Source organism: Coregonus lavaretus, assembly GCF_964263955.1.
Source record: "Coregonus lavaretus genome assembly, chromosome: 28".
NCBI lineage: Eukaryota > Metazoa > Chordata > Actinopteri > Salmoniformes > Salmonidae > Coregonus > Coregonus lavaretus.
The window spans coordinates 13,545,233-13,571,567 of NC_140015.1; the positions used below are offsets into that span (position 1 = coordinate 13,545,233).

At 44.3% G+C, this 26,335-nt stretch overlaps 2 protein-coding genes across 3 annotated transcripts; both read left to right on the forward strand.

The window, feature by feature from the left end:
• Positions 1–18,809: 18,809 nt before the first annotated feature.
• Positions 18,810–20,814, forward strand: LOC311104490 (uncharacterized protein). 2 transcript variants are annotated; one of them, XM_084146342.1, is made up of 3 exons: positions 18,810–18,958; positions 19,265–19,402; positions 19,941–20,814. In XM_084146342.1, the coding sequence occupies exons 2-3, from the start codon at positions 19,299–19,301 to the stop codon at positions 20,368–20,370; spliced, it is 534 nt and encodes a 177-aa protein (XP_084002468.1). In that variant the 5' UTR covers positions 18,810–18,958; positions 19,265–19,298; the 3' UTR covers positions 20,371–20,814. The 2 variants fall into 2 exon arrangements, with proteins under 2 accessions (XP_084002468.1, XP_084002469.1); XM_084146343.1 differs by having other exon boundaries at positions 18,907–18,958; positions 19,289–19,402.
• Positions 20,815–21,912: 1,098 nt separating this feature from the next.
• LOC311103643 (DELTA-stichotoxin-Hcr4a-like) lies at positions 21,913–25,901 on the forward strand. Its single transcript, XM_084145249.1, has 3 exons — positions 21,913–22,108; positions 22,907–23,043; positions 23,136–25,901. The coding sequence occupies exons 2-3, from the start codon at positions 22,940–22,942 to the stop codon at positions 23,581–23,583; spliced, it is 552 nt and encodes a 183-aa protein (XP_084001375.1). The 5' UTR covers positions 21,913–22,108; positions 22,907–22,939; the 3' UTR covers positions 23,584–25,901.
• Positions 25,902–26,335: the final 434 nt, after the last annotated feature.

The following is a 26,335-nucleotide window of genomic DNA, read 5'->3' on the forward strand; positions in this document are numbered from 1 at the left end:
GACATTTAGTGGCACTGTGGCAGATCAGACGTCTAGATTACAACACTGATAACTACTGTTTCCGTGATATAATTGATTAGAAAAAAAATCCCTTCCTTTTCCCGTTTGGCAGTGCGTCGCCCATATCGCCCTATTGAACACACCGCCCCTGGCAGGTCTACAATTTTGTTTCTGGTGTCCTTTGACAGCTCTTTGGTCTTGGCCATAGTGGAGTTTGGAGTGTGACTGTTTGAGGTTGTGGACAGGTGTCTTTTATACTGATAACAAGTTCAAACAGGTGCCATTAATACAGGTAATGAGTGGCGGACAGAGGAGCCTCTTAAAGAAGAAGTTACAGGTCTGTGAGAGCCAGAAATCTTGCTTGTTTGTAGGTGACCAAATACTTATTTTCCACCATAATCTGCAAATAAATTCATAAAAAATCCTACAATGTGATTTTCTGGATTTATTTTTCTCAATTTGTCTGTCATAGTTGACGTGTACCTATGATGAAAATTACAGGCCTCTCTCATCTTTTTAAGTGGGAGAACTTGCACAATTGGTGGCTGACTAAATACTTTTTTCCCCCACTGTATTTACTTTCTCTCTGCATCGTTGGGAAGAGCCCGTTAGTAAGCGTTTCCCTGTTAGTCTGCTCCTGTTGTTTACGAAGCATGTGACGAATAAATGAAATGTAATTTGATTTTAGTAGGGTATGCCAGTGTGACGACTGTGGCCACATCACAATCTCACTCAGACAGACAAATGACTCAGACAAACCCCAGACTTTATTGAGTCACTAGCTACATATTGAGAAGCTCCACCAGGGATAGAGCCAGTATCTAACCTACAGATGCTTGAAAGAGTAAATAAACAATGGAATGAAAATGCTCAGTGGATAAACACAAATGAAAGAGGTGTTCAAGGGCCTCTCTGTGTCTCTGAGCAGGTTGAGTGTCATTGCGCTCTCTAAACGCAGCATGTTTGGAGCACACTTGACATTCTGTGAACTGGCAAGCTGAGCTAGGGAGCTACAGAGAGACAGAGGAGCTCAGTGCACCTGCCTGCCTCTGTGTCTCTGTTTGGCCAACATCTGGCTCTGATGTTAACACCCACTAATTTTGGTTCTACCTCATCCTCCTCCAATGGAGAGTGAGAGAGATAGAGATAAAGAGAGATGTACTATGGTCAAAACACGGTAGAGCAGAATTATTTTCATCCATGGCTGTATAAAACCCACCTTAATGAATCAGGTACTCAAGGGTCCTCTCCAGGTAGCTCAATCGCCATGAATTGCAATCATGGCAGGCAGCTCTGCAAACATTTTAGCACCTATACCACAATGTTCACAGGCTGCCTCAAATTATCTTGTTTCTGTTGGAGTGGGATCATATTCATCCCTCTTTGCTGAAGTTCCCTTGAGTGGAGAGTTTTTTTTTCTAGAAACATGCACCTGGTGCACTTGGCATTGTTTTTGTTTTTGGGGAAGCAGGCTTCATTGATGCTGAGCAGCTGTGTCAATATTGATGATGGATTTCTCAAGTTTAAGGGGTCGTTGGCGAGAAGGAGAAGGCAGGAACTTTGACCTTCAGCCTCTGTGGATGCCAGGTCATCAGCAATCAATAAACAATAGATGGTGTTAGTGGTTGTAGTAGAGAATGATTAAACGTCCCTGTCTTCAGATATACTCTGGTACATTTCTCTTACCATCTCAATCATGTCTACAATTTCACGCAACTGATACTTCTGCAATTACTATAAGTGATAAACAAGGATAGACATAGTGTGGCAACTATAGAGAGCAGTGTCTTAAAACAAATATTCATTTCACTCGATAAATGATAATTAGGCAAGTGAATGAGTCATTATACTGTATTAGAAAAGTGGGATTATTTTCCCCTTACTGACGGGTAACCAAGAACTGAAGAAGACAAAAATCACATTGATGGAATGATCACCACACGCCAGTCCCAATTACATAAAAATCACATTTATGTCAAATGATAGCAGTTTACATAGCCCATGAAGGTTAATGTGCTCTATTAAATTAGATTTGATTATTTTATTACTGAATGTGCCTAGAATTTCAACATGCCTTAAAGGTTTGCCATTTGAATGTGCATAGGCTGATACTGTATGTATCTTCTGTGCTGAAGTATGACATTTAAATATAATTGAAAAAAAATGCAGAATAATTATGCCTTTAACCTCTCCTCCTGGTGATTGAAAAGCAGGTCTTGAGAGTTGAGGACCATTTCTGCTTCAGTGTGAAGCAAAGTTTAAAGGAGAAGTTTACCCAAAATCAAGAAACTCCCAAGTGATTCCATAAATTGAAACTAGTTCAGTGGAGTTTGCCCTCTCCCCTTCTCTCTCCCTGGATTGCAGAACTGAGACAGCTGCAAAAATGGGTCATATGATTCGTGACATTGCTGGATACAGGCCTCGCTCTTCTCCGTTGTCAGTGAATGCATGATTCACAAATCTGCGAACTTTGGACAAATTCATCATTTTATTGAAAGTGGCCAAATCAGCTATTTTTGTCAAAAGTACTATCGATTTTGAGTCAGGAAATGTGTACTTTCCCACCTAAAACATTTGCGATTATTTTATATACTTATTTTATGTAGCAGATTACCACAGCAGTGGAGATGGGTAACAACTGTGCATGTGCGCCCTCCTGGAGGAAACCCTGCTCACGATATGCCCTTATATGGAGCTTGATGTCACAATTTTATTTGGTGGGAGAAGGAGCTGGTGCAAAAGTTCATAGAGTTAGGCCAATCACAGGTAAAGTTAGTGGAAAAAGAGATAGTAGCAAGAGCAGGCTGATGTTTGGTCCCTGGCTGCACTTTATACAAGAAATCAAGGGATGAAGGCACAACATTTCACAATTTTCCGGTAAAAGATACATAGAGATTCAGAAGATGTTTAGCAGCAATTATAAATAGTAAATACGATGTACAAACTCCTGCGTGTGTCGCTGTGTGTGTAGCAAGCACTTCAGCGACGATGCATGTGAATGAGATATGCAATCTGAAATTATGGGGACAGGAAACTGAAGGATACTAAAAGATACAGCTGTTGCTACTGTATTTCCATGGACTGGATCTGGCACAGTGCCAAAATACAAAGGTGCGTTTGAGAAGAGAAAGCAACAAAGCAAGCGTGTGGGGGTATGTAGCCTGATCCTTGATGTTCGAGCTGTTCTTATTGTGTTATTACCATTGCATCATATCATGTAGACATACCATACCCCGTTCAAAGGCAACCTCTGAATGGCACACATACACTATATATACAAAAGTATGTGGACACCCCTTCAAATCAGAGGATTCAGCTATTTCATAGTTTTTGTGAGCAGTAAAATCCATGTGCTCGCAAAAGCAAACTAACTGCTCCTCATCATCAATATGTTCCTCCATGTCTGTAAGAATTGTAGTCACACATTTGAATTCTCTGCAGCACAAACGTTCCTCATTTGTCGGCATTGGAGCGCAATTGCCATAACTGCACCACCTGTCTGTGTTGATCCTGGGGAGGGGTTTCTAAAATGGTGGCTGCCATCTGAAGTTCAATTTGCCTAAATTCTTTGTCAGAATAGGCTACTCTGGCTCAAATAAATAAGGTTTGACAACATCAACGCCCCTCCAGTAGGCTACTCTTCCTCCTCACGTCGTCAGACTTTTTTTTTTAATGCCACTGTACTGTCTTCCAGGTGAAATGGAAAGCATAGAAATAGCGCACATAGAACAGATCTTAGACTTGCTTTCACTGAGAATGACAGATCTATAACTCACATTTTAATTTTAATTTGGTCAGGTCGCACAGAAAGTTATATATTACACTACTTCTACCCAAAAAAAAATATGTGGCATCAACCTCCATAAAAGGGCATATTATCGTGACGTTTCTACGTAGCAGGGTTTCCCCCACGAGGGCGCTCATGCGCAGTAGTTACCCATCTCCATTGCTGTTGGCTACATACATAAAATAATGATATAAAATAATCACAAATATCTTAGGTGGAAAAGTATACATTTCCTGACTCAAAACCGACAGTACCTTTGACAAAAAATAGCAAATTTGGCTGTACACTTTTAATAAAACTATGAATTTGTCCACAGTTTGCGGATGTGTGAATCATGCAATCACTGACTACAAAGCAGAGTGAGGCCTGCAACCAGCAACGTCACAAGTCACGTGACCCGTTTTTGAAGCTGTCTCAGTTCTGCACTCCAGAGAGAGAGAGAGAGGGAGAGAGGGGAAACTCCACTGAACTAGTTTCAATATATGCAATCACTTGTGAGTTTCTGGATTATGGGTAAACTTCTCCTTTAAGGTGACCTAAGGAGAGGGTTGAGACTGAGTGTGAGCAAACATTCATTATTAGATTATTAAAGTGTTTGTCAGTGTTTGGGTGACACAATTGGACTTGGGGTGGGTAGACTCTTTTTAGGGCCCACAGCCTTCATGATGCCCTGAACTAATGGCATCCGTCCATCAGTACAGCTATCACACTCACTCTATGACTGACACTATAAAGACAGACGGAACCGTAACTAGGTGATTCAAGGAGGGGAGGGATACTCAACAAAAGAAAAACACCCATTTGAGAAACAGCTACAAAATACATAGCCCAGCTCATCGAGTGGAAAAATAACCATGACCATTGCATCGTGCCCTTTTAAACTGTCAACTCATGATTTAGGATGAGTCTGAGGCCCGTGTCGCCCTTTCTTAAAGCCAGGTCCCATCACTTCAGAGAGAGAGGGAGGAAAGTGGAGAAGTAGTGTGGGAACGCAGGGAAAATAAATCCATATTTACGCCTGGATTCATCCGTCCGATCCGTCGCTCCGAATTCATCTGCAGTCAAAAGCAAAATGTCACACCTTTCATCCACCCGCCCTCCGCCACCGCTTAATTGCACAGGAGGAACATGGAGTGATCGAAGGGAATGTGGCGTAGGAACAGGGGTCACGGGGGCAGGAGGGGCAGTGGGGGTAAAGCAATAAAACTCATAAATGATGCCAAACTACTCAGATGCTAGATTGTCCCCCCCCCCCACACACACACCTCTCCCACCCCCCTCCCCTACCTCCATCAGAAACACACCTATCCACTCCAGCAGTCGTTCCCTCCCTGGGGTGCTCAGCGCTTCCTATTGAGCATCAGTCTGTTTACAGAGCAACGCTTCCCATCGGCTTTTGGATCAATGGGATTATATTTCTTAGAAAGCAGGATGGAGGGCTGAGCGAAGTAGAGGAGGAGGGGTTGAAAGGAGGGGAGGGGACGGCATGTGTTTGTAGAAGGGACAGAGTGGCAGGGCATGTGTTGGGTTGGGTTGGCGGGGGGGGGGGGGGGGGGGGGGGGGTAAGAGAAGGAAAAGCCAATGCACAGAACAGAGATGGGATGGGTAGTGGTTTGTATTGATCTCCTGTCTGTTTTGCTGTCAGAGGATCAGTCCCAGACAGAGAGCTGGCGTTCATCATTTAGCCAATGTGAGGATAAGAGAGCACAGTCTGAGGATTTGGAAATACATAGCAAAATATTCAATAGAACCTTTTTTGCTTACACGCAGATCGTGTGTCAATGTTTCAATGTAATACAGTAAATAGCCTACACAAGCCACTAATTACTAAGTGTGTAATGTCGTGTATTGGTCTTGCAACAAGGAAGAGGAGAGGAGAGCTAGAGTGAGAGAGAGAGAGAGAGAGAGAGAGAGAGAGAGAGAGAGAGAGAAAGAGAGAGAGAGAGAGAGAGAAAGAGAGTGTGTTTGTGTGTGTGTGCATTTTTGTTTTTGTTTTGGCGTAGTTAAGCATTAATAATTAATAATTAAGCAGAAAAGATCTGTGCCCAATTGAAAAAGAATAGCCATTGCTCAAATGAGGGTGAAAAACACTCATGGGAGGGGGGTGAGAAAAAAAAGATGCTTGCCAAACATAGATGGAATATGCTTACTTGAACAATGCTTGTTGAATATATTTGCATATTTAGACAAATCAAATGCAGTAGCTTCAAAAGTTACTGATTATTAAGCTGCCAATTTGAATTTTATCTTACTGAGTTCTAACAGATTGACATCACATTGGGAGGGCTATGTATGTGAAACAGAGCTGTTAGTATTCAATTAGGATAATGTTATGTCTTGTTATGCCTGTCACTAAATGGACTGAAGACAGTTGGGCCTATGATTTTAAATTGCATATTGAATTGGTTTTACTCCCAATGTCTTCTTACTTGCCCAGGCTTCCTTCCCTGGATCAGCACTGATCGTTTGGATGTTGTGGTTTTAGTCGTTTTGATGTGTGTTGTCTAAACCCATTTCCTGAGCAAGGTTTCCTCTCCTTGTCCCCTCGGCAGGCAGTGACACAAATATATTCATACTGCACAGCGCGCTATTGATTTCTCTTTGGAGGGGGAATTAATCCATGCTGAGCACAAATAATATTTAAACCAGGCATTTATTCACACTCTCACTCCAAGTGCACCACCGTGGATGCTTTTAATCGCTCCGTAATTTGAGAAGGGGGATGCACTGGCATGCTCTGTCAAGTTAAAGCCTCCCTATCTTTAGTCCTCCTCTCCTCGCCCTCTTGAAAACACACACAGGTTTGCAAACACACACACACACAGAATAAATGAGATTAATGTCAAGGACTTTTTCCCTCTGCTGAGAATTCTAACATTTGTTAGAGGAGAATTACAAACACACAGGCAACCATGCACCTGCTCTGTTCAGGGTTATTTTCCTCCCCCCTTCCCCCTCATCCTTTTTCTATCCCCTTTTCAAAGTGGCACCAAGTGTAATCCCCCTTAATGGACGTTTAATATTTATACTTATAGCATAATCGCTTAAACATTAATCTACAGGGCCATATTTGGTTGTTCGCATGCCCTGACAGCCTATTCATCAAAAAGGTAACGTGCAGAACCTTGCGCCCCCTGCGGCAATCAATCAGCACGCTCCTCTCTCCTCTCTCTCCTCTACCCACTTTACCGCCATCACCAGAGATAGGTCTCAGGCCAAAATTAATCAAACCCCGAAGTTTGCATAATCCCCATCTCCTCCCGCCTCCCCCTCCACCCATTACCCCATGTTTGAGAACCTTTACCTTTTACAGACTATTCCGATGGCTTGAAGGATTAATCAAAATCTCTCATTCACAGAGACCTATGCATTTATACGACTTCTGTACAGCCATAATAATAATCATTTATTCTATACTGGAATGAAAGCAAGTCAAGAATTCAATGTGTAACTGGTGGCCATTAAGCCTGTATGCCCACTAACTGACTCAAAAGTTACATTAAAGTGTAGTATAGATAGATAGGGTTTAGACACAGCAAAGATTGAATGTTTCCTGAAAGTTGAATGCTTAGTCATAGGTAAGTGCCAGGTAATGGCAGGCTGACTGAAACTGTTTGCACTAAATTGAAGTTCCCAGGCAAAACAAAATGCATGTTGTTTTTAAACTCTTGTTTCAGATGAACTATATGTTCACTCATTACATGGTTCTCCAATCGAATGTGTTCCCGCATATAAATACTTAGGCATTTAGATTGATATGGATTTGACATTTAAAAAACATATAGACGAGCTGGTTAAGAAGCTAAGATTTAAAGTTGGCTTTTTCTACATAAACAGATTATGCCTTTCTCTAAGCAATAGGAAGCAGATTATTCAGTCAACCTTTTTATCTGTTCTTGATTATGGTGATATTATTTATCAAAGTGCAGCTGCTACTACTCTTAAACCTTTGGATGCCAGCTACCATAGTGCCCGTCGTTTTGTTACAGGTGACAGTTTTGATACTCACCACTGCATCCTGTATCAAAAGGTTGTCTGGACTTCGCTAAAGACCCGTAGATCTCTACATTACTCCCTTTTTGTTTACAAGGCACTACATCATAAACTTCCTTCTTATCTAACTTTGCTGTTGAAGTATAGACACCTGAGTTGCCTAACCCATTCACAGGATTGGTTAACTCTTGAGGTTCCTAGGGTCTTTTAGTTTTAATGCACCGTATTGCTGGAACAAAATTCAAAATACTCCTCAGTGAATTTCATAAAACTAAAAATAGTACAACATTGAAAAGGTTATACTTTTTAGATAAAACTATACTAAATATGTTCACGTCACCTAATAATTGATTAAAACACACTGTTTTGCAATGAAGGTCTACAGTAGCCTCAACAGCACTCTGTAGGGTAGCACCATGGTGTAGGCGGGGGACAGCTAGTTTCTGTCCTCCTCTTGGTACATTGACTTCAATACAAAACCTAGGAGGCTCTTGGTTCTCACCCCCTTCCATAGACTTACACAGTAATTATGACAGCTTCCAGAGGACGTGCTCCAACCTATCAGAGCCTGAACTGACATGTTGTCCACCCAATCAAAAGATCAGAGAATTAATCTAGTACTGAAAGCATAAACTACAGCTAGCTAGCACTGTAGTGCATAACATGTGGTGAGTAGTTGACTCAAAGAGAGAGAAAGACAATAGTTGGAACAGTTTTGAACAAATTAATTTCTTCAAAAATGAAGGAGAAGCAAGAGAGAGAGAGACATTTCGTTTAAAAAAAAAATCACTTTCAGTTTCACTTAGCTAGTAAATGCACCTAGCTAGTTTAGCCTACTCAAAACACCCGGCTCAAACAGAGGGATGCCATGTTAGCTTGCTGGCTATGACTATCGAACACAACACTGGAACTCTTCCAAGTCAAGGTAAGCTTTTGGTTTTATTAATTTATTTCCACCGGGGCCCGCCGGTGTAACCACTATACTGCTTAGTGACTGTAACGTTACTGCATGATTGTAGGGGGTTTACTAACGCATTAGTTCTATTAGCTATGTTAACTAGGACGTTACTTTAGCTAATATGGTGACAACGATGTAGGCTGTGTGTAGCGGTTAGGATATGGTTTGGCCTGAAAATGTTTTTCCGGCTGGTCACATATTGCTGATGTGTTGTGCATTGAAGTCCACAAATGAAGGGACAGAACGGCAGACTCCGGTAAGACGAGGGGCGGCGGTCTGTGTATATTTGTAAACAACAGCTGGTGCACAAAATCAAATACTAAGGAAGTCTCAAGGTTTTGCTCGCCTGAGGTAGAGTATCTTATGATAAGCTGTAGACCACACTATTTACCAAGAGAGTTTTCATCTATATTTTTCATAGCTGTCTATTTACCACCACAAACCAATGCTGGCATTAAGATTGCACTGAATGAGTTGTACAAGGCCATTAATCAACAGGAAAACGCTCATCCAGATGCAGCGCTCCTAGTAGCCGGGGACTTTAATGCAGGGAAACTTAAATCCGTTCTACCTCATTTCTACCAGCATGTTAAATGTGCAACCAGAGGGGAAAAAACTCTAGACCACCTTTACTCCACACACAGAGACGCATACAAAGCTCTCCCTCGCCCTCCATTTGGCAAATCTGACCATAACTCTATCCTCCTGATTCCTGCTTATAAGCAAAAACTGAAGCAGGAAGCACCAGTGATTCGGCTAATAAAAAAGTGGTCAGATGACGCAGATGCTAAGCTACAGGACTGTTTTGCTAGCACAGACTGGAACATGTTCCGGGATTCTTCAGACAGCATTGAGGAGTACACCACATCAGTCACTGGCTTCATCAATAAGTGCATCGATGATGTCGTCCCCACAGTGACCGTACGTACATACCCCAACCAGAAGCCATGGATTACAGGAAACATCCGCACTGAGCTAAAGGGTAGAGCTGCCGCTTTCAAGGAACGGGACTCTAACCCGGACGCTTATAAGAAATCCCGCTATGACCTCCGACGAACCATCAAACAGGCAAAGAGTCAATACAGGTCTAAGATTGAATCATACTACACTGGCTCTGACGCTCGTCGGATGTGGCAGGGCTTGAAAACTATTACAGACTACAAAGGGAAGCACAGCCGCGAGCTGCCCAGTGACACAAGCCTACCAGACGAGCTAAACCACTTCTATGCTCGCTTCGAGGCAAGCAACACTGAAGCATACATGAGAGCACCAGCTGTTCCGGACGACTATGTGATCACGCTCTCCGTAGCCGATGTGAGTAAGACTTTTAAGCAGGTCAACATTCACAAGGCCGCAGGGCCAGACGGATTACCAGGACGTGTACTCCGAGCATGTGCTGACCAACTGGCAAGTGTCTTCACTGACATTTTCAACATGTCCCTGACTGAGTCTGTAATACCAACATGTTTCAAGCAGACCACCATAGTCCCCGTGCCCAAGAACTCTAAGATAACCTGCCTAAATGACTACCGACCCGTAGCACTGACGTCTGTAGCCATGAAGTGCTTTGAAAGACTGGTCATGGCTCACATCAACAGCATAATCCCAGAAACCCTAGACCCACTCCAATTTGCATACCGCCCCAACAGATCCACAGATGATGCAATCTCTATCGCACTCCACACTGCCCTTTCCCACCTGGACAAGAGGAACACCTACGTGAGAATGCTATTCATTGACTACAGCTCAGCATTCAACACCATAGTGCCCTCTAAGCTCATCACTAAGCTAAGGATCCTGGGACTAAACACCTCCCTCTGCAACTGGATCCTGGACTTCCTGACGGGCCGCCCCCAGGTGGTAAGGGTAGGTAACAACACATCTGCCACACTGATCCTCAACACGGGGGCCCCTCAGGGGTGCGTGCTCAGTCCCCTCCTGTACTCTCTGTTCACCCATGACTGCATGGCCAGGCACGACTCCAACACCATCATTAAGTTTGCCGACGACACAACAGTGGTAGGCCTGATCACCGACAACGATGAGACAGCCTATAGGGAGGAGGTCAGAGATCTGGCCGTGTGGTGCCAGGACAACAACCTCTCCCTCAACGTGACCAAGACAAAGGAGATGATTGTGGACTACAGGAAAAAAAAGAGGACTGAGCACGCCCCCATTCTCATCGACGGGGCTGTAGTGGAACAGGTTGAGAGCTTCAAGTTCCTTGGTGTCCACATCACCAACGAACTATCATGGTCCAAACACACCAAGACAGTCGTGAAGAGGGCACGACAAAGCCTATTCCCCCTCAGGAGACTAAAAAGATTTGGCATGGGTCCTCAGATCCTCAAAAAATTCTACAGCTGCACCATCGAGAGCATCCTGACTGGTTGCATCACCGCCTGGTATGGCAACTGCTTGGCCTCTGACCGCAAGGCACTACAGAGGGTAGTGCGTACGGCCCAGTACATCACTGGGGCAAAGCTCCCTGCCATCCAGGACCTCTATACCAGGCGGTGTCAGAGGAAGGCCCTCAAAATTGTCAAAGACTCCAGTCACCCTAGTCATAGACTGTTCTCTCTGCTACCGCACGGCAAGCGGTACCGGAGTGCCAAGTCTAGGTCCAAAAGACTTCTCAACAGCTTCTACCCCCAAGCCATAAGACTCCTGAACAGCTAATCATGGCTACCCGGACTATTTGCACTGCCCCCCCACCCCATCCTTTTTACGCTGCTGCTACTCTTTTAAGTATTTATGCATAGTCACTTTAACTCTACCCACATGTACATATTACCTCAACTACCTCAACTAGCCGGTGCCCCCGCACATTGACTATGCAACGGTACCCCCCTGTATATATAGCCTCCCTACTGTCACTTTATTTTATTGTATATATAGCCTCCCTACTGTCACTTTATTTTACTTCTGCTCTTTTTTTCTCAACACTTTTTTGTTGTTGTTTTATTCTTACTTTTTTGTTTAAAATAAATGCACTGTTGGTTAAGGGCTGTAAGTAAGCATTTCACTGTAATGTCTGCACCTGTTGTATTCGGCGCATGTGACCAATAAAATTGATCACGGGTGTATTCATTCCACTGACTCTGTTAAAAAACATTTCTTAACACCCTAGATCTGTCTGTCCATGTGTCACTGTCTGTCACCTCAACATTTTCTCTCGACCTGTGTGCAGCTACGTCGTTGTCACGATCGTCGTTAAGAGAGGAGGACCAAGGCGCAGCGTGATGAACGAACATGTTTATTTATCATTAGCGATAAACACGGACAGTAAACAAAAACAACAAACGACTCGTAACGTCCTAGGTAACATAGACCAACACGGAACAAGAACCCACAAACACAAAGGGAAAAACAGACAGTTTAAATATGGCTCCCAATCAGAGACAACCAGCCACAGCTGACACTCGTTGCCTCTGATTGGGAGTCACTCAGGCCAACATAGAAATAAACAAACTAGAAAGAACACACCCTGGCTCAACATATAGAGTCCCAGAGCCAGGGTGTTACAGTACCCCCCCCCCCCTAAAGGCGCGGACTGCGACCGCGCCTCAACTAGAGCAAAACAGGGGAGGGCTGGGTGGGCATTCCTCCTCGGCGGCGGTTCTGGCTCCGGCCTTGCCCACCACCCTCCAATAAACCCCCCATAGCGCCCCTGGTCCGGTCTGGCCCCGCTGGCTGGAGCCGAACTGGACGTAGCAGGAGCGGTTAGCTTCAGCTCCGTAGTGGAGCAGTTGACCGGTACCTTACCAGGCACCGGTGACCCAGGCACGGGTTGTGCTGGACTGACGACGCGCACCCCTGGCTTGGTGCGTGGAGTAGGAACGGGCCGGACCGGGCTGACGATGCGCACCCCTGGCTTGGTGCGTGGAGTAGGAACAGGCCGGACCGGGCTGGCGACGCACACCGTAGGCTTGGTGCGAGGAGCAGGGACAGGCCGGACCGGGCTGGCGACGCACACCGTAGGCTTGGTGCGTGGAGCAGGGACAGGCCGGACCGGGCTGGCGACGCACACCGTAGGCTTGGTGCGAGGAGCAGGGACAGGCCGGACCGGGCTGGCGACGCACACCGTAGGCTTGGTGCGTGGAGCAGGGACAGGCTGGACCGGGCTGGCGACGCACACCGTAGGCTTGGTGCGAGGAGCAGGGACAGGCCGGACCGGGCTGGCGACGCACACCGTAGGCTTGGTGCGAGGAGCAGGGACAGGCCGGACCGGGCTGGCGACGCACACCGTAGGCCTGGTGCGTGGAGCAGGGACAGGCCGGACCGGGCTGGCAACGCACACCGTAGGCTTGGTGCGTGGAGCAGGGACAGGCCGGACCGGGCTGGCGACGCACACCGTAGGCTTGGTGCGAGGAGCAGGGACAGGCCGGACCGGGCTGGCGACGCACACCGTAGGCTTGGTGCGAGGAGCAGGGACAGGCCGGACCGGGCTGGCGACGCACACCGTAGGCTTGGTGCGTGGAGCAGGGACAGGCCGGGCCGGGCTGTGGAGACGGATAGGAGACCTGGAGTGAAGAGCTGCCACAACCCGTCCTGGCTGAATGCCTACCTTCACACACTCTGTGTGAGGCATCAGCACAGGACGTACAGGGCTGTGTACCCGTACTGGCATAACAGCACGTGACACTGGCGCAGGATATCCGGGACCGAGGAGAGGCACTGGAGGCCACGAGCACTGAGCCGGCACACTCTGTCCTGGCTGCATGCCCACCTTCGCACAACACATGCGGGGTGCTCTCACAGGACGTACCGAACTATGCCGGACCACTCGTGGCACAGTACGCAGCTCCGCATACCCCGGAACCTGACCAGTCTCATGCTGCCATGCCTGAGTACGGGGAGTTGGCTCTGCTCTCCATCCAGGCTCCGCCAACCTGCCTTCTGGCCTCCCAAACCCGGTGGCCTCCTCTCCAAATCGCCCTGTGGCAGCCTCCTGCTGCCCAGCCGCCCATGCCGTGTGCCCCCCCAAAAAAATTTTTTGGGGTTGCCTCTCGTCCGTCCGACGATGACACTGCTGACGCCGCTGCTCCTCTCTCGCCAGGGCCTTAATCCTAGCCCATGGCCCTTTGCCCCCGAGCATGTCCTCCCAGGACCACGATTTGCCCACCTGGGCCATCGCCAACCTCTCCATCTCCTTTCCCGGCGCTTCCTCCCATGTCCAGTCTGCCTGCTCCTGGACACGCTGCTTGGTCCTTGTATGGTGGGTTCTTCTGTCACGATCGTCGTTAAGAGAGGAGGACCAAGGCGCAGCGTGATGAACGAACATGTTTATTTATCATTAGCGATAAACACGGACAGTAAACAAAAACAACAAACGACTCGTAACGTCCTAGGTAACATAGACCAACACGGAACAAGAACCCACAAACACAAAGGGAAAAACAGACAGTTTAAATATGGCTCCCAATCAGAGACAACCAGCCACAGCTGACACTCGTTGCCTCTGATTGGGAGTCACTCAGGCCAACATAGAAATAAACAAACTAGAAAGAACACACCCTGGCTCAACATATAGAGTCCCAGAGCCAGGGTGTTACAGTCGTTGTAAACTTTCATTCATAGGCTAGGTTGTAACAACTTCATGATGGGTATAGGACAAATTCGACTATCACGTAGGAGCCTAAACCTATCGATGTTACATTGAACTGGGTGAATGGAATATGAATGACAGTCATCCAATATGCTGTAATAAAAATAAGGCCATGCTCATAAAAAAAAAAAAATTGTCCTCCCTCATCATAAACAGCACTGACCGCGACTGATATGGGTATAATGTGTATATTTAAGTTGTGTATACAGGGCACATTTGTAAAAGAGACCTAGGTCTCAATATGTCTTCCCTGTTAAAATAAAGGTTAAATACAATAAATAAACACATGTCAAGGACAAACTTACCTAAAACCCATCCCAAACCATAATCTTTAGGAGGCAAACACAAAACTGACTTTGGACTTGTTGATCATCCTACACCATTGTACACCAACCAGTTTCAGTTGAAGCTGCAGAATTGATAGAAAAGGGAAATGCCTGGCAGTTGTACGAAGCTAGTCTGACATTCCAGATATACAGTCGTGGTCAAAAGTTTTGAGAATGACACAAGTATTGGTCTTCACAAAGTTCGCTGCTTCAGTGTTATGAGATATTTTTGTCAGATGTTACTATGGTATACTGAAATATAATTACAAGTATTCCATAAGTGTCAAAGGCTTTTATTGACAATTACATTAAGTTGATGCAAAGAGTCAATATTTGCAGTGTTGACTCTTCTTTTTCAAGACCTCTGCAATCTGCCCTGGCATGCTGTCAAATAACTTCTGGGCCACATCCTGACTGATGGCAGCCGATTCTTGCATAATCAATGCTTGGAGTTTGTCAGAATTTGTGGGTTTTTGTTTGTCCACCCGCCTCTTGAGGATCGACCACAAGTTCTCAATGGGATTAAGGTCTGGGGAGTTTCCTGGCCATGGACCCAAAATGTCAATGTTTTGTTCCCCAAGCCACTTAGTTATCACTTTTGCCTTATGGCAAGGTGCTCCATCATGCTGGAAAAGGCATTGGTCGTCACCAAACTGTTCTTGGATGGTTGGGAGAAGTTGCTCTCGGAGGATGTGTTGGTACCATTCTTTATTCATGGCTGTGTTCTTAGGCAAAATTGTGAGTGAGCCCACTCCCTTGGCTGAGAAGCAACCCCACACATGAATGGTCTCAGGATGCTTTACTGTTGGCATGACACAGGACTGATGGTAGTGCTCACCTTGTCTTCTCCGGACAAGGTGTTTTCCGGATGCCCCAAACAATCAGAAAGGGGATTCATCAGAGAAAATGACTTTACCCCAGTCCTCAGCAGTCCAATCCCTGTACCTTTTGCAGAATATCAGTCTGTCCCTGATGTTTTTCCTGGAGAGAAGTGGCTTCTTTGCTGCCCTTCTTGACACCAGGCCATCCTCCAAAAGTATTTGCCTCACTGTGTGTGCAGATGCACTCACACCTGCCTGCTGCCATTCCTGAGCAAGCTCTGCACTGGTGGTGCCCCGATCCTGCAGATGAATCAACTTTAGGAGACGGTCCTGGCGCTTGCTGGACTTTCTTGAGTGCCCTGACGCCTTCTTCACAACAATTGAACCTCTCTCCTTGAAGTTCTTGATGATCCGATAAATGGTTGATTTAGGTGCAATCTTACTAGCAGCAATATCCTTGCCTGTGAAGCCCTTTTTGTGCAAAGCAATGATGACGGCACGTGTTTCCTTGCAGGTAACCATGGTTAACAGAGGAATAACAATGATTTCAAGCAACACCCTCCTTTTAAAGCTTCCAGTCTGTTATTCTAACTCAATCAGAATGACAGAGTGATCTCCAGCCTTGTCCTCGTCAACACTCTCACCTGTGTTAACGAGAGAATCACTGACATGATGGCAGCTGGTCCTTTTGTGGCAGGGCTGAAATGCAGTGGAAATGTTTTTTGGGGATTAAGTTCATTTTCATGGCAAAGAGGGACTTTGCAATTAATTGCAATTCATCTGATCACTCTTCATGACATTCTGGAGTATATGCAAATTGCCATCATCAAAACTGAGGCAGCAGACTTTGTGAAAGTTAGTATTTGTGTCATTCTCAAAACTTTTGACCACGACTGTACTATAGATGGCTGTGACTGCTAGTATCAGTCTTGGATATGGTGCATCAGGGATGGGGAAAGATCCAAGTTTGGCAAAGACAGCAAACGATTTCAGAAAGCCAGCGGACAGTGAGTCAGTAGTCTGAGTGCTGCAGTCACTCTCTCTGTCTCCCTCTCTCTCTGTCTCCTTCTCTCTCTGTCTGCCTCTCTCTCTGTCTCCTTCTCTCTCTGTCTCCCTCTCTCTCTGTCTGCCTCTCTCTCTGTCTGCCTCTCTCTCTCTCTCTCTCTGTCTCCCTCTCTCTCTGTCTGCCTCTCTCTCTGTCTGCCTCTCTCTCTCTCTCTCTCTCTGACTCCTTCTCTCTCTGTCTCCCTCTCTCTCTGTCTCCTTCTCTCTCTGTCTGCCTCTCTCTCTGTCTGCCTCTCTCTCTCTCTCTCTCTCTCTCTCTCTCTCTCTCTCTCTCTCTCTCTCTCTCTCTCTCTCTCTCTGTCTGCCTCTCTCTCTGTCTCCCTCTCTCTCAATTGTGTAGAACATTCCAGAGCAATTTGCCATCAACCAAGCAGACCATGTGATTGTCTTTCATCAAAGATTGATATACAGTAGGTGTGTTAGGTCAATAAGAAATGGTTCTATTTACAGAACAATGATATTCCAGCAACTTTGAGCTTCTATGCATGAGTAATAATAATGTAATATGCAGTTCTTCAGTCACCCTAGCGACAAAGATAAAAGACAATCAGGACATACACTGTAACAATTACTGTGACTATTGACTTTTCACTGCATCTTGTCGAATGTCTATTGTGTCTTCAGCTCTCATCCGGTTGTGGTTTTAGTTTTAGGTGTGTGAGTTTAAAGAGGTATTTGAATGTAAATTGTATGACTAATATGATTAGGTTGAGAATTTTTGATTAACATATCCCACTTACACAAACACAATCACCAAGATGTGTTTAACGATCTGACTCATTCATACAGAAAGATAAATAATGCCTTGTTCTAGTCCTTATGGCTGAAGGTTGCTGTGTGTCCTGTGTCCACAGCAGTGGAGGCTGCTGAGGGGAGGACGGCTCATAATAATGTCTGGAATGGAGAGAATGGAATGGCATCAACACCTGGAAACCATGTGTTTGATGTATTTGATACCATTCCACTAATTCCGCTCCACGAGCCCATCCTCCCCAATTAATGTGCCACCAACCTTGGGCTCCCGAGTGGCGCAGCGGTCTAAGGCACTGCATCTCAGTGCTTGAGGCGTCACTACAGACCCCCTGGTTCGATTCCAGGCTGTATCACAACCGGCCGTGATTGGGAGTCCCATAGGGCAGCGCACAATTGGCCCAGCGTCGTCCGGGTTTGGCTGGTGTAGGCCATCATTGTAAATAAGAATTTGTTCTTAACTGACTTGCCTAGTTAAATAAAGGTTAAATTAAAAAAATTAAAAAATCTAAACATGTTATTGGTATTGACCATAACATGAAATTCAGAGGAAATGTTCACAGTACTGTATAAAATCTGTGCAGAAATAAATGTTCATTTCTGATATAAAGGTCAAAGTTGTTGGTGTGGTTTATTGTCAAGTTACAACACAGAAGCAGCAGTGCATTTCTAAAAGCATTGTGACCTCCGTAAAACAAGTTCTATTTGGCTGACCATTCAAACTGTAAGTGCATGTTTGGCGCCATCTGGTGAAGTCTGAAATCTGGCAGCACTAATACAGACCAAAGGGCTCTGGTCAAAAGTAGTGCACTATATAGGGAATAGGCTGCCATTTGGGATGCATCCTTAGATAATTACATGGGTTTCCAAAGCACACATTTGTAGCTCTTTTTCATTCAGTTGTCATTCCCAGCCACCAATAACCTGCAGATGTTTAGGACATCCAGTATCCACTGAGTTTCTTAATTGATGCTGAGTAATTATTGCCCATCTCAGTTTTTACATTAAAAGAAGGGTGTGTTTCTTTTTCCATTGAAAAGTGTGAGTGAGGTTTGTGAAGCTGGGGTGTGTCAAAGGATGTGTCACAATGCATTGTAGGGTGGTACCTGGCTGTGAGGAATGTGTTACAGGTCAGTACATAAACAGGTGCAGAACCCACAACTTTCCCAGACCTGCAGTGATCGCAGCAACAATGTTTCATTTGTTCTCCCTCATCATGTCAGAACACAACATACAGTACTACAGAATGTGCTATGAGTATTGTAGAGCTGGCTGTATGGATAGCATTTGTTACAACAATCTCATTGGCACAAATCCCTTACTATTTTTTCTATCTAAAATATCTTCTCCCATAGTATTGTATGTAATAGAACTAACAGCAGCCAGTATAACACCAGCAAATACAGGAAAAGTCCAAACTATTACATTGGAATGCAGTATTTCCTGTTCTTCACTCCTTCCTTGGCTCGTTCAAAGGTTTGCCTCATTTTCTATGGGTTCCGTGCCACACCTGGGTTTGTGCACGAACAAGCAAAAGTGTAATTAGAGTAGGCGTGACTTCAGCCAATTCCTCCTCTCCTCTACGAGTCTGTGGAAACAGGAATCTACTCTCCACTGCCTGACACAGCTGAAGTTTTCTGAACTTAGAAGGTGAATATCTTTACATTGTCTTCATCATAATTAACATCTTCTGCCTGCTAGAATATTTAGCGTGTGATGCATTGGGATCAGGACTGTTTGTTTGCTACCTTGCCTAGACTTTTAGAAACGTGCATCTGCCTGCAAACTCTCGAGGTTCGAGGTTGAAGGGAAGATTAAAGAGATTTTAAATGAATGTTATTTTGTTTCTGTTGGCAAAGCTACTCTCAAAGCTACTCTCAAAGCTACTCTTCAGCTGTCATTATCTTTACACTCCAGACTTACTCTGTTTCCACTCATCTAAATGCCACTATACAGGTTTTTTCCCTGTAACTCCCTCAGACCAGCCAAGATGCCAGAGAACGCAGAGGCCGTTTCAGCCACTCTAACCACCAACAGGAACTGTACTATAGAGATCACCAATGTCACCACCGGGTACTGTCTCATCAACCCCAAGTATGTTGGCATTCAATACTCTAATCTCCTTACATTACATACAGTATACCACTATGGAAATTAAATTACATAACTAAATAGCAAACCAGCTGACCATCCCCAGATTGTTATTTGTCTGTTACTTTTCGGTGGAATTTCTCAGAGTAAATATATTTTATGGCAGGCATCTCTTGGATGGGTGGTTTTCATGTGTAAGGTGGCTTTGAACACATCCACCTATCCATCATGAAGTGACACAATGTGGCTCATTGCACATTGCATGCTGGTTCACTCTGTGTTGCTTACGAATCCATAGCAGCACTCACACTCCATCCATCAGCACAGAGTGGCTGGACAGAAAGAAAGGAAGAATGAAATGACTAAAAGTAGAGGGACAGTGATCGTAAAAGTTATACAAGTTTAAAAGTGTATTTTCACATGACTTTAAGTCCATTTGAAAGGTTTTGCATTTTGAATAAATGACCATCTTCAGCAACATGAATGTTCAGATAATTAATTAGAACCTTAATGACACCCCTTCCCCATTACTACCCCCCAGGGTGTATATGTCCAGTGGCTACTGCTACCATCCACCCCAGCCCACAGTCCGCACCACCAAGACAGAGGTGTGCTCCTTCACCAAGGATGACGACACAGCCACGGGCGCAGTGGGGGTCCTGACCTACGACCTTTTCCACATGCAGAGCCGTGTGTGCTCAGAACGCATGGCCATCATGTTCTCCGTGCCCTATGACTACAACTTCTACAAGAACTGGCTGGGGGTGGGCGTCTTCGAGGTGGCACGCGCCTGCGACAAGCAACTGTACAACCACATGTACAATGAGAAGGACTTCAGCAAGTTTGCCCGATCAGAGGCCCGTGGGTCAGGGGTGGAGTACAAGGCCCAACACGTAGACCTGAGGGCCACCATGTCCAATGTTGGGAAGTCCATCATTAAGGTGGAGCTCTATGATAAAATGGGGCACTAATAAGGGAAAACAAGCCATTTTACTAACTCACAGCAGGGAAAGAGTTTATATTGATACATAACCATGTACTAAATATAATAATGAATGAATCAACCAACTGAGGTGGTTTATGTTATCCAATTAATGAACTTTATCAACTGGAAGATATTGCTGTCTAATTGTTCACAACACTCGATTCAGTGTATTTTTCTGCACCTGTACATGTTTGTTTTATTAAAACATTTAACAATGAATTGGTGTAAGATGTTTTGGTGATAACCTTTAACATGTACTTACACACTAACTCACCCGATCTACTGTAACAGTTTCATGTATCATTAATAATTACCATTAAGAATAAATGGTTATACATTGTATTCAGTTTCCTAGAACTGTCAGTTTTTAATGAATCATAATGAGACTTTACACTGGCCATAATACAATAATCCCATGTGATTCAGTGACTATTGGCTCAGATTCTATCATTATTCTTTCAGGATTTATATGGTTCTTGGTCTCTTGCCTTGTCCTACGTCCTGTAGAACTGCACCATATAAGACATGACCGTAGCTTTAGAGGAGCATGTATTTACTTGTTCACCCTATTCAGTGCCTCTGTTGCACAATGCCATTGCAACGAATTATCCAATTCCTCCAAGTCAGTCAATCATCCAGTCACACATAATCTATCATGAGAAACTGAGTATACTGCAGAGTGACTACTCCCTGCTTACATAATGAACCTTTATCTACCAGGAACCATCTATTGTTCTGGTCTTCTAGCTCCAACCCAGATTAGGGTGTGGTAGGGACTCGTTCCCCCAGAGCTAGACAAAATAATGTTGGCTATAAGACATTATACTGTACTTTAATATGAGCCCCAATATGTAATGGTGGTAGTGTGTGCCACATGGTACAGTGAGGGAAAAAAGTATTTGATCCCCTGCTGATTTTGTACGTTTGCAAAACAATTGGTAACACACTACGCCGTGAAGGACTGAAATCCTGCAGCGCCCGCAAGGGCATTGAAAATGGGTAGTGGATGGCTATTCCAGCATGACAATGACCCAAAACAAACGGCCAAGGGAACAAAGGAGTGGCTCAAGAAGAAGCTCATTAAGGTCCTGGAGTGGCCTAGCCAGTCTCCAGACCTTAATCCCATAGAAATTCTGTGGAGGGAGCTGAAGGTTCGAGTTGCCAAACGTCAGCCTCGAAACCTTAATGACTTGGAGAAGATCTGGAAAGAGGAGTGGAACAGAAAATCTCCTGAGATGCGTGCAAACCTGGTGGCCAACTACAAGAAACGTCTGACCTCTGTGATTGCCAACAAGGGTTTTGCCACCAAGTACTAAGTCATGTTTTGCTGAGGGGTCAAATACTTATTTCCCTCATTAAAATGCAAATCAATTTATAACATTTTTGACATGCGTTTTTCTGGATTTATTTGTTGTTATTCTGTCTCTCACTGTTCAAATAAACCTACCATTACAATTATAGACTGATCATGTCTTTGTCAGTGGGCAAACGTACAAAATCAGCAGGGGATCAAATACTTTTTTCCCTCACTGTACCTGTGTGTGTGGGAGGAGGGTGTTTTTGTGTGTGGTGGTTGTGTGGTTGGTGGGAGGGTTTACTGAGGGTGTTGGACAGAGTAGTGAAACTTGTTCCTGGTTTTTGAAAAAAAAGGTCCCTCCTTTCAGGTGCGTTTCACTAAACTAAACTCTAGAGCTGAGAGAACACGCTTCAGAAGTCTTTTACGGGTAAGATATTAGTCCTTTTCATGACAACTATGAGTATTACTGGAATAAGTATAATTAGAGGTTATGTAGATATTGTAAGGGTGACAGTATTCCACCTACATTTGTTCCCTTTCCATGATCATTTTTAACAAAAATCTTATTTCCATTTGGTTCTCCCCCGCTAACCATTGGTATGAAGACAATTTATAGATTCATTATTTGGCATATGTGAATCTATTTGTGCAGTTTACATGTGAGACGTCCATTTGATTTGTATCCGTTTCCCTGCAAATGAAAGTGGAGATGATTTTCTCCAGGTTTCCCCTCTCTAAACTGGTTATTGCACAGTTACTTAGTGATGTAATTAAAGAGCCAGGCTTCCTAATGAGCTGAGCAGAGTGAGCAGCCATTCTGTAATTGTTGAGAATTGCCTTGAAATCTTCCTCACTACACACAGGCTCTCAGGCTTTTCTTACATCTGCCATTCTAAACTGGCTGTTTAATACCTGTGCGTGTCGTGTGTCATGAGGCAAACGGCCAACAGAGAAGATTAAATTACTGTTGAAATGTGAAAATAATGTTCTCTACTGTATTTGATTCTGAGAAAAACCTCTTGACAATGAGCAGGGCATGTTGTAACAAAGAGTTAAGGTTTTCAGAGGGACACTTACAGTAACTGTATTCTACAGTACATTTTTGGACAGAATTGGATCAGATATCAATACAGATCCTCTTGGCATTCCAGGGGGTCAACCCCAAATGTACTGCTACACAGCAGTCTGACTGAAAGGCTTAACCCTGCTAGTCTCTGTATTGTAGAAATAAAGAAGTACATATCAGAACCACTCCAAAATGGCAGAGTCAGCCGAGGCCGTGGTAGCTAACCTGAGCAGCAAGAGGAATGTCACCATTGAGATCACCAATCTCACAAACAACTACTGTCTCATAAACCCAAAGTGAGTACACACTTTACCAAACTATTGTTATTGTCACACTGTACATTCAAGGAAATGTTGAAAGTATCATGTTGTGTGTGTGTTCTCACTAGGGTATTCCTGGAGAGTGGGGATACCTACAACCCTCCCCAGCCCACAGTGCGGCCCCTAAAGACCAATATCTGCACATTCAGCAAATCAAGCGCCAAGGCAACGGGCAGCGTTGGCGTTCTGACCTATGACCTCTTTGAGAGGTCCCGGAACGACTACATCGAGACAGTGGCCCTCATGTTCGCTGTGCCCTGGGACTACAACATCTACAAGAACTGGTTCGCTGTGGGCATCTTCAACAAGGGCCGAGCCTGTGATGAGTCACTGTATAAAGAGATGTACTATGAAAAAAACCAGAAAGGTTTCATTAGAGAGGAAGCCAATGGCTCAGGGATCAACTATGAAGGGAACCACCTGGACATCAAGGTCACCATGTCCCCCATGGGCAGGGCCATCATGAAGGTGGAGGTGTGGGACAAGCTGTTCACTCCCAACCAGCAGGCCTACTAAGGGGAACCTCCAGCCTCCACCCTCTTCACCAGCACTACAGTATACCTCTGTTGTGTTGTACCTCTGTGCCAAAACCAATCCATCCACCATTAGATATTACTACCCTGCTATACTGCTACTGTCTGTCTGTATGCATGATTTAACCCATGTTTTGTTGCTGAAATGTCTGAATTTCAAGACATTACCTTTCAGTAAATCTGCTTAAGATCACAGTTTAGTTTGTTTATGAATCCAGGCAGAAGCGATATCTTCTATTTTCTGTAGAAGTCACTGTTCTCTTCATCTCTCAGTACCATCCTCTTTCAACTGGCATCTTCTCTAGAAATGTAAATCAAAATGACTCACCAGAGGACGAGGGTGCATAGCTTACTTAACAACATATAGCCAGGAGCTGTCTCTGTCTGTATCTACTTATGGCAATAATAGTCTATGGAATAAATGTTGTTGTTTTGCTAAAGCTATTTGTGTATGATGAGTTTCTCTCTATTGATTGAGCCAGGAAAAATTATGCAACATTGTCCCTGAAGGAAAATTATACAGGCTTTTAATGGATACAGTATGTAAGGCCAAAATACATTTTTCATCAAATAATTTTTTCCTATATATTTTTTATGCTTCAAGGGGTCTTAAAATTCCAAATCAAATAGCTAAATGATCCTTGGTATGACCTTCTCAAAACAATTCAATATACTGTAGCTTAGTAGACCCCCTTGGCTTAGACAGGGCTTAGTCTGTAGAGGGTACCTGTGATCACCTAAACTATAGTGTATCTGTAACAAGATGCGTGATTCACAGGGTTGTAGTGAGTCAATGGCCATGGCTGGTGCACCCTATTCCACCACACTGTGTTTTCCTAAAATGTTTCAAGGCATAATGCACAGTTTGCATTATACTCACCCTTGATAAGCACAACCATGTCAATATTAAACTTCTATTGAAAGCAAATGTAGCATTTCAAAGTCTCTTCAGAGGAACTGTAAGGCTGTGCCTGTCATCGCACAGAGAGCTTCAAGGGCCTGACGGAGGAGATGACAGCCAGTGAATAGGAAGTCTCTTCCCCACTAACAGCTATCATTCACTAAATACCAACACAGAGAAGAAACCATTATCACTTCTACTTACAGTCTAATTCTATTTCCCTAGCCCTATAGGCAGAGGCATGGGTATTTCTTGAAATGCTATCAGACGATCAACAATACTGCACCAGCCCCACAATGGGAGTGACTTACACACACACACACACATAGAGTACACACTTATTATGGTAATAGTACTGCTACGATTATAATGATGCAATGTGAAAATAAGGGTACTGCTAAGAGAGAAAACTGCATAAGCTCTTAAATCACATCCCAGGCAGAAGTTATTGCGTTTCTAACAGCAATTCCATTTACAATTCCAACTCTGTTTCGCCCGCGCAGTAGATTAATTATGCTTTAGCTGCATTAACTGGTTACTGCCACACAAAAAGGCCCTGATCGAAGGTTTCTCTTGCCGCTGTAGCATTTACATAGTATAGAAGCATAAATTAGCTCTATTTAGGCTCAATCTCAGAAGCATTGTTGAGGGGTGCATTGAAACAGCGACAGGCACAGCCGCCTATAACAGATGGGGCCACTCGGCGCGCTAAGCAGGGATTTTTGTCTGTTACATCTTTGAAAGAGGATCAACTCCCTCACTCTTTTCACACTCTCCCTCTTTCAATCTCCCCCGTGTATTCACTCATACACCTGCATATACATGCTTTCATGTATTGTGTTGTATGTGATTGTGTTTTGTGTGGGTGCGTGCGTACGTGCCTGCATTTGTGTGTGTGTGTGTGCATGCGTGCGTGAATGGACTCATAGAATAGTAAGCTTGGCATTTAGTATATTTCCTCAAAAACAGCCAAAGCACAACAACATATACAAAGCCATATATGTACTTGAACTGTTTTATTTGAAGAGAATCAGTTGATTAGAGCTGAACATTCTCCTGTATCTGGTGTTAAACAGTGTTGTGATAAGAGTCTGCCACCTCTTCTGTGGTTGTAGAGGAGGTGGAGCTCACAACCTCTCCATCCACCAGCTCCTCTATTACTGTCACTTTAACGAGCTGGAACTGAAATGAGAGAGAGAGAGAGAGAGAGAGAGAGAGAGAGAGAGAGAGAGAGAGAGAGAGAGAGAGAGAGAGAATTGTGGTCCTCTGACAGACACCAGACATTTGATGAGACAGTGTCAACTACAAATGTAATATGCTGTTAATTTCTATTTGCTGTTCACACCTGTGTGTACTTCATATCATTCTTATTAATCTGGGTAATAAAAGTGTGTTGATTCAATATGGGAGTTCCCAAACAGAATGATCAAAAGAGATCAAATTCGAGTTTGGTCACACCGAGTTTGGTTAGGCTTACTCCTGTGTTGGTTACTGCATACCTACAGAAACAAAAGAACACAATCAGAAGTGATTCAAGTGAATAATACTGACAAAATAATGCACCTTCATCTGCTAAAACATTCACTGGTCTGAACTAATGTTACCAATTTGTTGTGTTATCCTAGTGCTCTGTCTTTATCTGCTTTCAAAGACTGCCACCTAGAGGCTGCCCAAGGGAATGACTCACACTGTTCTACAACAGAACATATTCACACATTAGGGAGCATTTATCTAACTAATACTGGGCACAATATATAGAGGTACATCTAACATGATGGTTAGCTGCCATTGAACAAAAGGAGAAAAGTTCAGAAAAATCCCAAATGTCAGCACA

Bases quoted from the DNA above. Each gene is read 5' to 3' on its own strand.
- LOC311104490 (XM_084146342.1), top strand. From the start codon at position 19,299: ATGCCAGAGAACGCAGAGGCCGTTTCAGCCACTCTAACCACCAACAGG. The intron at 19,403-19,940 runs GTATGTTGGCAT...ACTACCCCCCAG, and splicing joins TACTGTCTCATCAACCCCAA to GGTGTATATGTCCAGTGGCT.
- LOC311103643 (XM_084145249.1), top strand. From the start codon at position 22,940: ATGGCAGAGTCAGCCGAGGCCGTGGTAGCTAACCTGAGCAGCAAGAGG. The intron at 23,044-23,135 runs GTGAGTACACAC...TGTTCTCACTAG, and splicing joins TACTGTCTCATAAACCCAAA to GGTATTCCTGGAGAGTGGGG.